Source organism: Nanorana parkeri, unplaced genomic scaffold, assembly GCF_000935625.1.
Source record: "Nanorana parkeri isolate BGI_ZX_2015 unplaced genomic scaffold, ASM93562v1 scaffold130, whole genome shotgun sequence".
NCBI lineage: Eukaryota > Metazoa > Chordata > Amphibia > Anura > Dicroglossidae > Nanorana > Nanorana parkeri.
Genome location: NW_017306398.1, coordinates 375401 through 386828, shown reverse-complemented (window position 1 = coordinate 386828; position 11428 = coordinate 375401). Strand labels below are relative to the sequence as shown.

The 11428-nt window shown below is 44.7% G+C and overlaps 1 protein-coding gene across 1 annotated transcript in view; it reads left to right on the top strand.

The window, feature by feature from the left end:
• The window catches only part of LOC108784857 (transient receptor potential cation channel subfamily V member 6-like), a 27626-nt gene extending 16948 nt beyond the window's left edge, over nt 1–10678 (top strand). The window contains exons 7-15 of the mRNA XM_018553798.1: nt 1087–1233; nt 2265–2474; nt 2560–2646; nt 4255–4331; nt 6020–6185; nt 8207–8273; nt 8925–9193; nt 9835–9890; nt 10381–10678. Coding sequence (XP_018409300.1) covers nt 1087–1233; nt 2265–2474; nt 2560–2646; nt 4255–4331; nt 6020–6185; nt 8207–8273; nt 8925–9193; nt 9835–9890; nt 10381–10678 — 1377 coding nt within the window. The remainder of the gene's footprint in view (nt 1–1086; nt 1234–2264; nt 2475–2559; nt 2647–4254; nt 4332–6019; nt 6186–8206; nt 8274–8924; nt 9194–9834; nt 9891–10380) is intronic.
• Nucleotides 10679–11428: the final 750 nt, after the last annotated feature.

The following is an 11428-nucleotide window of genomic DNA, read 5'->3' as shown; positions in this document are numbered from 1 at the left end:
TGACTGCGTAACTAAAAAGCTAATGGTGAGAAGGAGACGATCATGGTAGCACAGTAGAGCTTTCTTAAAACAGAAGGTATACACATATCCTAAAAATAAGAGACACATTCCTCATTTCAGGAGAGTGGGTTGGGTTATGCAAATATTATGGAGAAAGTAACAGGAGCTGGGGCACACCAAGGGGGGCAGGAACACCAAAACACTTCCAGGTGGTTAGAAGCTGAGTTGGCAATGTTGAGGGGAAAATGTAGATGTTGTAAGTACCCAAGACTTCTTAATAGACTCCACCTAGACCAGGGGTCAGCAACCTTAAACACTCAGAGAGCCATTTAGACCCGTTTCCCACAGAAAAGAAAACACCGGGAGCCACAAAACCCTTTTGGCATTTAAAATAATGATAACACGCCATATAAAGTTTTTTACCTTTTTATGCAGCATGTATATAGGTATATGTGGGCTTAGTAACGCACCGGACTCTGGGCTTAGTAACTCTCTGCGCTTAGTAACGCACTGGACTCTGGGCTCAGTAACACACTGGACTCTGGGCTTACCTGAGACCCACAGAGCCCACCTGAGAGTGACCCTGTAGAGCACACCATAGATCCTGCATAGCCCACCTGAGACTCTCTATAGTGGACTCTGCAGGCCTCAGATGGGCTGGTCGCTGGGGTCCCTTTCCCTGTACCTCCTCCCAACTCCTCTTACCTGCTGCTGCTGGGGCCCGGCCTTCTCCACCCCCTCCCCTGTCACCTCTGCCATGCCGCCCCCTGGTATTACCAGGGGGGTACCCAGGACCGGACCTCACTGGGCCCCCCCCACAGCCTCAGGTCCCGAGGCCCCCCTAGTAGTTCCGCCCCTGGACAGGGAGCCGCAGCAAAGGGATGAAAGAGCCACATGCAGCTCCGGAGCCGTAGGTTGCTGACCCCTGACCTAGACCATGGCAAACTGTAGTAATGTTCTATGGTCATGGCCTTTATTAGAATCGGCAAAAGCCTAGGCATATTTGCTCCATCCACCCTCTAGTTTTTGCCTTGACCTTCCCTTGCACATAGTGCTGTTTTTAATAAACCTTTTTTTTTATTTTAGATGTTCCAGCACCTGTTAAAAAAACGTAAGCAGATTCAATGGTCTTTTGGCCCTATAAACTCCGTTCTGTATGACCTCTCGGGCATCGATTCTCGGGATGAACATCAGTCTGTGCTGGAGCTTGTGGTGTCTTCTAGAAAGAGAGAGGTATGTAGGGCGCATCAAAGCCTAACACCAGATAAAACCTTTTTCCTAGTTTTGGATATTGTGCGGAAGATATAGAACCTCCGTCAGGTTTTTACTGTTGACTTTGCCTCCAGTAGCGAGAGATCCCCTACACTTCCTGTTTATTTGTAAGATATCAGAGAGAATGGGAACGAAGTTGCAAATTTCTCCAGCAAGTACATGGACAGCCTTGAAAACCCCAACCCAGAGGTTCTATGCCTTCCACAAAATTTCCAAAGTAAAAGTAACAATAAGCAACAATGTATCATAAAGTCTTCAGAACTGTAATGAAAGGCCTAGTCCACTTTTTGGACCGACCATGTTACACCCATATTTAGGGTGTAATATCAAGCATGGTAGTATACAGTAAAAACAAAACGCCATTCAACCCTTACCAGAATTGTGGGGTGATTCTGGTTCCTTAAAGAGGAACTTTACCCACCAGTTTAATGTCTCCCAAAACACTTACTTTTTAGGGCACTCCAGCTGTCAATGTTGCCAGTGTGCTTGTTTCAGCTCTCAACCAAACTTTCAAGCCCTTTCTATTTGGATGGCAACTGCAATCCACATAGAGGTTAAGATGAGACCTTCCTTAGCTGTAAGGGATTGGAGGTTGTAGTTCCACTTTAATTCGGATTGTATTTAATTGTAATGAGTCTGTGCATGGCTCTGCTTTGAATTAAACCATACCAGCAAGGTGTACCCACAGACAATTCCTGCCCTAGAATGACAACGCTTACTCTGCTCCGCTGTAGAGTTGTCACCCTTTCCTGTGCATTCCTGTGTTGCGACTACAAGCAGCCATGATAACGTGCAGTGCACTGGCCCATTCTGCTTTTAGTCACCGCAGTAAAACTGTGACGCTCAACAACTATGTGGTCTGGTGCCAGACCCCTTCCAGGTTAAATGATGCCCAGTATCATGCCCAGGCCGCCTTTTGAGTTCCAGGATGACCATCATGGCACCCTGCACCATTTTCTCATCTTCCTTCCTTTTAAACTTACCTTTTGTAGGCTCGGCACATCTTAGAAATGACTCCGGTGAAAGAACTGGTCTGTCTGAAATGGCGGAGCTGCGGTCGGCCGTATTTTTGGCTCTTGGCAGCAATCTACTTCTTGTATATGGTATGCGTTACTGTGTGTTGCACGTACCGGCCTCTGAAGTCCATTCCGAAGAGCAACGATACACGAGATGCCGTCGTCATGATACAGCAGTCTCTCAGTGTGAGTAGTTTGTTAATGAATGAGGGGTGGGCACTCTTTCATTGGTTACCTCCTGACATTTTTTTTTTTTTCTGAAACCCAACAGGAGGCCTATGTCACTTATCAAGATCAACTTCGTCTGGGTGGAGAGCTGATCAGTGTGATTGGAGCACTGGTTATTTTACTTCTCTTGGTAGGAACTTGTCAAGTCTAAGAATTGTTTTGAAAATTGTTGTAGCTGCTTTTTGAGCAATGTTTGCAAATTTCACTATGAATTTGCATGGGGTGGTACAAGGGCCTAACTAGAAATCACTGGGTGCCATAGCAAAATTTTGTATGGGGCTCTGATTTCTGTGGGCAGAGCCCACCAGAGACCCCCCTGAGAGTGACCCTGCGGAGCCCACCTTAGACTCTCTATGGTGGGCTCTGCAGGGTCACAGGTGGGCTGGTCACATCCCTGCACACCTCTTACCTGTCAGCCCCGGTCAGCTTCCTCCACAGCTGAGCCCAGCCTCCTACTCCGCCAGGCCCCACTTCCTTCCCCACTGCAGACGCCAGACCCCGCCTCCTCCGCTGCCAATGCCAGCCTCCTCCACTGCAGCTGCTGGCTGTCACTGACTCAACAGCGGGTGTGATGAGGAATGCCCCACTGCACAGATCACAGGTTGTCAGTGATCTGAACAGCGGCACATTCCTCCTCACAGCCGCCAGTGACAGCCAGCAGCCTGCGATGCCATAGCGACCCAGGTGCCCCGCGCAGCCTCAGGGGGACCCCTTTGTTTTTCGTACTGGCAGGGCCTCCCTGTGCCCCGGGCCCCATAGCAGCCGCCTGGGTCGTTACTGCGATAGTTCCGCCACTGGTGTGATGATACTTCTTAAAGAAAATGATAATGAATGTAGAATATATGGCCAACATTTTCAGAATATCTGACCATCACACCTATGTGAACTTGTTGGACACCCAAAATCCAAAGACATTTATATGGAGTTGCCCCCCCTTTGTGATCATAATGGCCTCCACTCTTCTAGGAAGGCATTACACAAGATTTGGGAAGTCTATGGGAGGTTTTATCCATTCACCTAAAGGGAGTATATGTGAGGTCAGGTACTGATGTTGGATGAGCAGACCTAGCTCACAATCGATGTTCCAATTCATCCCAAAGGTGCTCTGAAATCTCAACCAGCATTGTCTGCCTTATGAGGTGGATTACAACACTTCCACCCCTTTTTGCCCTCTCCGCAGGTATACATTAATTTATTTTCCAGCACAACCTTGCTACCTTAACTCCCAAAAACCTGCTAAAGGGCTCATGGAAAATATTTTTTTTGTCAGGGGTGGGGCTATATCAGTAGGAACCTAGCTTCCAGCAGATTCTTATTTATATACAGGATTTATATAGCGCCAACAGTTTATGCAGCGCATTACAAAATGGAAGGAGACAGAACAGCTACAGAACAATTTTAATACAGTAGGGTTAAGAGACCCTTGCTCACAAGAGCTTACAATCTACTAGGAGCAGATGCCCCTACAAGAATGTTGCAAACTAGTAATGCCACAGGGGGACATCTTGAAGCTGTTTCTTGCTACAGGAACTAGGTAAAGCAAAACACTGCTGGGACATGATCTGGAGTAGGAGAGGGATGCTAGAGGTTAAGGTTGGGTAACCCTGGCTGTACCCTCTAACCCCCTATGATGCTTTGCAAATTTGTGTTGAACCTCAGGGGAGGGGCTATGAACTTTGTCTTTTGTTGGATGCTTTTGCCTTTTGTATAATTTTGGCTATTTTTTTTACCCTTTTAGATCCCTGACCTCCTACGGGTTGGAGCTACCAGATATTTTGGACAGACTGTTCTTGGTGGACCTTTCCATGTCATTATGTAAGAATCTTCTCAAATCCTCCCAACATTCATTGTGGGGTTTTCAAGAACTATGAGGTTGGGTAGTGTAGAGATTGCTAAACGAGCAATATTATTCTTTTGTCTGATATGCAAGTCCTTGCATTATGCTTAAAGCTTGCACGGTTGTACCGGCTCCCAGGGCCGGATTGGTCTCGGGGCGACAGGGGGTAGAGGGGCCACAAAGCTGCTGGCGGGTATTTTTTTCCTACATTTAGACCTGCTTTGGGCAAGCGGGGCTAAATGTAGAGTGGGAAAGCCAGTGTTTGAGCATAAGTGATCCCGGAGATGTCGCCGAAATCACTTGTAATATGCATGCAGCCCCGTTCCCCCTGCTGTGCTGCGCTAGAACTCCTGTATTGGAAGTGACCTATCACCTCCAAATGCTATCACACAGGGAATTGTTAGCTCCCGTGTGATAGCAATAAAGCTAAGTGGAAAAAACAAATGGGTAAAAAAATTATAAAATAAACATTTTTAAAAAATAAGAAATAATTAAAATTAAAAAATGTGATAAAGTAAAAGATAAAATTAAAAAATTAAAGATAAGCTATAAATACACATTTTAAAAAAGTAAGAAAAAAATAAACATTAAAAAAGTGATATAAAAGTAAATTAGAAAATTAAAAAAAAAATTAAAACCAACCCTGCCTTCCCTGCCATTCTTTATTGGGGAGGGGGGGTTGGCGCGGAGGGAGTGCATTGATGAACCTGACCTTGAGGCAGCAGGGAGTAATTCCGTCCGGCTCCTCTCCTGGACTACAATCACTGCACACTGTGAGCTTCTAAAAATGTGCATTATCAAGGAGGCTAGGCATCACGTGTAGGCTTTACATCGGTCTGCATGCAAAAACAGTCTGCTTTGGAGCCCCCACTCCTCCAGACTTGATATCTACTCATTAGGACATTTTGATATTTGCATTGCCCCTCCCAAGAGCCAGCCCACTGCTTGCATCAGTGCTGAGGTCTCTTAAGAGGAGCTGTGCTGTTTTTAAGAAGTTTTGTATAGCATTTATACAATCTATATATGAAACATGTAAATATAATGTCAGCTTGCAAATATACAGAGAAACAAGTCCATCCATACCTGCGATGCTGCCTGAAGTAGATTTGGGCTTTTTCCTGCGGATGCATGCTACAGATGGCAGTGGATTCTCTTCTCAGTCCTAAAATGGAGGCTGAATTCCCAAAATGCTCTTGTTTCCTTCTCCTTGGACGGAGAGGATTTTGCAGTTTACCAAAGAAAAAACTGGCTAAGCTGCTGTAAATAAAGATGTTTTCTCTTCAGCTCCATCTAGTGGCTGATTTTGATATGGCAGGTAGATAAGCCTATCATTTCTACATGCCAGGGGCAGAACAATGGGAGAGATGAGCTCATCATTCTGCTGCTTCTCCTTTAACTCTCCCACCACAAGCTGGTAGGAGGACAGCCACAGGTGCTGGGTACAGCCGCCCATGGAAATCATTGGCTGTATGAGGCTGTACTTTCTGAAGCTGTACTATGGCTTGTCCACCCAAAACTAATGTGTCTGTATCCTATTTCCCCTTGTGAATTGTTATTATGTATGTTGTTTTTTGGTTTTTTTTTTTTGGGGGGGGAGGGGTTGTGCATTGTATTTTGCTTTTTATTTCTGCTGATCAACGCCCATATCTTCCATTTTCTTCTCCAGAATAACCTTCGCCTGCATGGTGATGGCCGTTTTGGTGATGAGGGTGACCAACAGCAGTGGCGAGGTGGTCCCTATGTCGTTGGCGTTGGTCCTCGGCTGGTGTTACATCCTGTATTTCACCCGAGGCTTCCAGATGCTCGGTCCTTTCACCATCATGATCCAGAAGGTACAAGCGTCATTGCATTGCATTTCTTTTTTTTTTAAATGGAACTCCGGGTAAAGTAAAAACAAAGGACATACAGTATATGATGCGGTCTGTCTGTGGCATTATCAGTGCAGTTTTGTTTTTCACCCTGTAACATTTTTTTTTTCTTATAGCCTGCTGATCCTGCCAGTAGAACTGTTATTTTTACACTTACTGTAATGGGCCAACCTGTTCAAAAAAGTGACAGTAACAGGGGTTGGGACAAACCATATAACACCACCGGGGGGTGCTCACCATTATCAGCTTTTATTTAGTTGATTAAAACCAAAAAAAAATACTGTTGCTGTAACTGCTTAAACTGTTAGCTGTCGTTGGCCTTTAATGTGTTTTGTCTAACTCGAGTGCACGTCAGATTACACTTTCCTGTATCAGTGCGACAACATGTACCATGCAATTTCACTGCAATGAACAGCGTTGTCACCCTGTTACAGGGAGTGGGTAAATAACAATGCTACCAGCAGAATCAATATATAATGAGTGCATACTGATATGGAATTGTTTTTTTTAATTTTATTTTGTCTATCGGGTTACTTTAACCCTGCTATGACCATGTCATTGAAGCCCAGATGCTCAGGTCAAAATTTAGCAGCGTCGGTAAACGCTGGATAACTTGCCAATAACTTTGATTTGGTGACCTCAAAAACCTTTACATTTAATTCAGAGCTCTTATTTGATACTGTCTTGATTAATAGCCTTCTGATTATTTTATTATTATCTGACAAATTGACAAATTAAAAAAAAAGTAAAATGTTTGTTTTTTCCCACCGACCTCTGCAGCCCATCTCTGCAGGTGAGATGGTGATATGGCAGGAGCTGACAGGTCTGCACATAAACAAACCCATGTGGTTACCATATCCTACATAAAATTATGAGATGGTGATCACATGGTTGGATTGGATCCTGATTTTGGTTACACTGCTACCATGGGTTTGCAGCACATCCATGTGCTGCCCCAGGGAACTTTTGTCTAAATAAATTGGGGCAATTTTTTTTTCCCCACCATAATGCATCAGGGTCTTCCTGAGGCCTGGTGTCCCCCAGGAACGGGGACCGGGTGACACCCCGCCATGATGTCACGATGACAACAACACGTGTGTGCGCGATTATGTGCGGCTATCTGATTGACACCTGCCGGTGGCCGTCTTGGTGATGGATGCCAGCAGAGAGAGGAGTGGACGTTCACCTGACGGGAGGAGGCATGCCCCCCTCTCTCCTGATACTGTCAGGCTCTCGGTCCATGACCGAGTGCCCAACTTTTTTTTAGAGGGGGTGACACCAAAATTACTCTAATGGTGTCCCCCGCACCCCCCTTGTGACGCCACTGTAATGCACTGCCTTTAAACCATGGCCAAACCCCCCCCCCGCCACTATTTCTCCATTCACCGTTCTTGATTTAACCGTTCTTGATTTAACCCAACAGTTAATAGGACTACCATCTGTGTCCGCAACAATTTTGATTGCTAGCTCCTGGACATTTACACCCTTGTTTTTGTTGGCTTTTTTTGCTTTTAGTTTGTGGTCGATCTGATCTGACATTGGTACCTGTAATTCTACTGGTGTATGGCCAGCTTAAGACTGCTAAACAAGTGCTGCTTACTGCACAGATAAAGGGGTGACTAAGTGATCCTGAAGATTTCTCCTATGTGTCTGATGTTGGCCCTCCTAGATTGAAAAAAAAAAGGGGATCACACCTAATCATATAGTACTGGATCTGATTGTTCACAGGCACACAGATTTTTCCATGTTCAGTTTGACCAAACAGCATCCTTAATGGGGCTCCCTTTCATCCAGAGGTCCCATGGCAGCTGTGTGGCCTGCTCAGGCTATAGTTGCACTACTGGCCATGAGATGAATGCCAAGCTGTTAAACTGCTAATCAACCTTAGTTACAAATGTAGTACATTGTTAGATTTTTTTTTGGGGGGGTAAATGGTTTAGTAACTTCATACGTTGTTGATGGGCTCTCTGCTTTATTTTCTTTAGATGATATTTGGAGACTTGCTGAGATTCTGCTGGCTCATGGTGGTTGTCATTCTTGGATTTGGTGGAGGTGAGGAGACTATAGGTGACTTCAATATGGTGGTCATCTGCAGAACACATGCCGTTTTCTCTACGTTCTGCTTGACAGAGGTTCAAACCCCTCACAGGTCTTTCCAAAAGTCGTAAAAAAAAGTTTTGGCTTCATGTACAATTCATGTTCATGTACAACTGCCCTTGTAGTGGGGCTACCCCCACACTGCTGCAAGGGTTGAGTGTTCATTTTTGCTGGGGCTGGAGAAAGACAGATTAACTGGACCTGATGCTCAGTCCCACTGGCCCCGTTACTGTCTGCTAGACCGGTCTCCTCGGCCTCTTCTCCCCTTCGCTGTAACGGTCTAAGGACCACTGCCGTCATCACATCTAATGTATTTGATTCTGCTGCATTGGACGTGAGGACTCCGAGAGACAATCAACAGCTGGAGCAGTAGGGAGAGAAGAGCACTGGCCAGCAGGGGAGGTAAGTAGGTCTTCTTTACTGGGGCAGAAATGCATGCTTAAACCTTGCAATGCGGGGGTATTCCCACTTTTTTTTTTTATGGCCGTAGTAACTTGAGTGGAACTATCCCGGACCAGAATTTAGCTTTACATTTATAAAGGGATAAAGTATAAGTTTCAGGTCCTGATAATTCTGCATGAATAATTCTAATTTTCCTCTTTGCAGCATTCTATGTGATATTCCAAACACAAGACTCCGGGGACCTGGGGCAGTTCATGACGTATCCAATGTCGCTGTTCAGCACCTTTGAACTCTTCCTCACCATCATCGATGGTCCTGCTAATTATGAGGTGGACCTGCCCTTCATGTTCAGCGTGGTATACTCGGCTTTTGCAATAGTCGCAGCTCTTCTGATGCTGAATCTGTTAATCGCCATGATGGGAGACACTCACTGGCGGGTGTCCCACGAAGGAGACGAGCTTTGGAGGGCACAGGTAACCCACAACAGTTCATACATTAAACCAAAGCTCTCACATACTGGGCAGTTTGAACTGAGCTAAAGCTTCAATGGAAATCACCTGCCAAAAAAATCAGGGCAACTCAAGTTCCTAACCAAGGCTAGGCAACCTCAGTACACCAGCTGAGAAAAAAAACGACAAATCCCATCATGTATCTGCCTGTGAAAGTCATGCCTGGCTGTCTATCTTGCAGTGCCTCATGGGATTTGTAGTTTCACAACACCTGGAGTTCCAAGGATGCCTACAGGAATTCAATTTCATGGAAGGTAACCACTGCTTATGCATGCTTTTGCTCTTGTAGGATTTAGTGAATATTTAACTAAAACAATTGTCTTCTCTCATAGAGGCAAGGCTAATTGTTTTTGCATTTATAAAAGAAGCCTAAACTGTGGAAGCTGTACCTAGACAAGATGGGGAAAAAAAGTCTAGTCACCATTATTGCATTTTCATCTAGTCCCCCCCACCCCTTAACATTTCACCTTGGTAGGCCTAAACCTGTGTAGCATCTCCATATATTTGAGCTTGTAGTGGGTACATGCTCGTAATGCACAGAAGGTTGCTGTCTTCCTACTTGAACCCAGAAATATCCTCCTATAAAAGTGTTTCTATGTTTACAGGTTGTAGCCACTACTCTCATGCTGGAACGGAAAATGCCAAAAGTCCTCTGGCCTCGGTTGGTGGGTTCAAGACCTACCTACAGATCTGTACATGGAGTTTTACTGCTGTCTGTGACCACATTGGGGAGAATTTGGACTTCATGTGTGGTTACTGGGACAGGAAGTTGGGGGGAGTCTTTCCAACAGAGTCTACCCATTAAGTTGATTACCCTTCCTGTATGTTTATGGGGGGAAATTGTCCAGTGGGATTGCTCACGCATCCCCTGCACTTTCCCTGCTCCCAGATCAGTTGATTGGAACAGTGTTCAAATGGCATGTTGGCCCACCAAGGACCTGGGCAATGTGTAAAAATCGCAGTCCAAGTCTCCCATGGCCTGCCAGAACAGGGTATTTTGACCCTTGCTGTGGCACTTGGCAGCTGAAACAAAAACCTAAAAAAAAAGCATTATGTTTCGTACTGTAAACGCATCCTGACTGCATTACATTGATGAATACAATGGGTTGAATTGGGTTTTAATTATTTTTTTTTTCTTACCTTTTCGGCAGAGTTGAAGAGCGTAAGGACTTGAAAGCAGAAAAATTGAAAAAAATTGTGAATGCCTTTAAGATTGATGATGACAAAAAGGATGACGTGGAGGAAAACCAGTCTCTGAAAGTTGACTTGTCAGATGAGAAGATTATCAGCAAGCGAGTTTCTATGTCGGAAACCCCAGTGCTGCTTCGTAAATTGTCCCAGAGGAGCTCAAACAGAGGTTGGAATATTCTTAGAAAAGCCTCCATCGACCAGCTACAGGGCAAAGTAAACTATGCTCTAGACCTTGACGAACACATCTATGATGTATGAGCCAAAAACTGAGCTGTTCTTGTGAAGATTTAGAGGTCTGCCCGATCAGGGATTTGCCATTTTGGATCGTATCAGAATTCGGGAGGCAACAACTTCATGATACAAGATACATGGCAGTGTTTTTCTACCTTTTGGACCAACAGTTGGGAATCAAAATTCCTTACAAAGGATGCTTTGATTCTTTGCTCTGGATTTCCAATTCACCAGATAATTGGAAGGAATTTTCCGTAATAGAAAAACCACCAGTGACAAGTGGATATGAACAAAGAGGTTTCTCTTTCCTTTTAATAGGGGACATAGAAAGCCATGGAACTTGACAGAGGTTCTAATCTTTTTCTCGCTCTATTCAAAGGTAAAAAAAGATTGGCTGGAGTTGCACTTACACATTTGGTAATCTGCTACACTTTCTCTGTTGTTAAGATTGATTTTCGGTTACATCTCAAATGGATTGACTACATATAAGCTGGGGACACACTGATCTTTTCATTGCCACAGTCTTAACGCACTCTGTAAACAAACATTTAACTTGCGTCTTTAGGCTTTGAAAGGAATTTTAATGTAAAGGACTTGGACATGCAGCTATAAGTTGGCTTTGTCTTCAGTGGAACAAGATGCACAGGATTTGTTATGGTACTATGACTATAAGCACTGTAAGTGAACCCTGTTCAAGAGGACATACCCAATGGAAGAAACTCAGATCTTTGTATTGTGTTTCTTGTTACATAAGTACTACTGTGAAAATGCCACGAT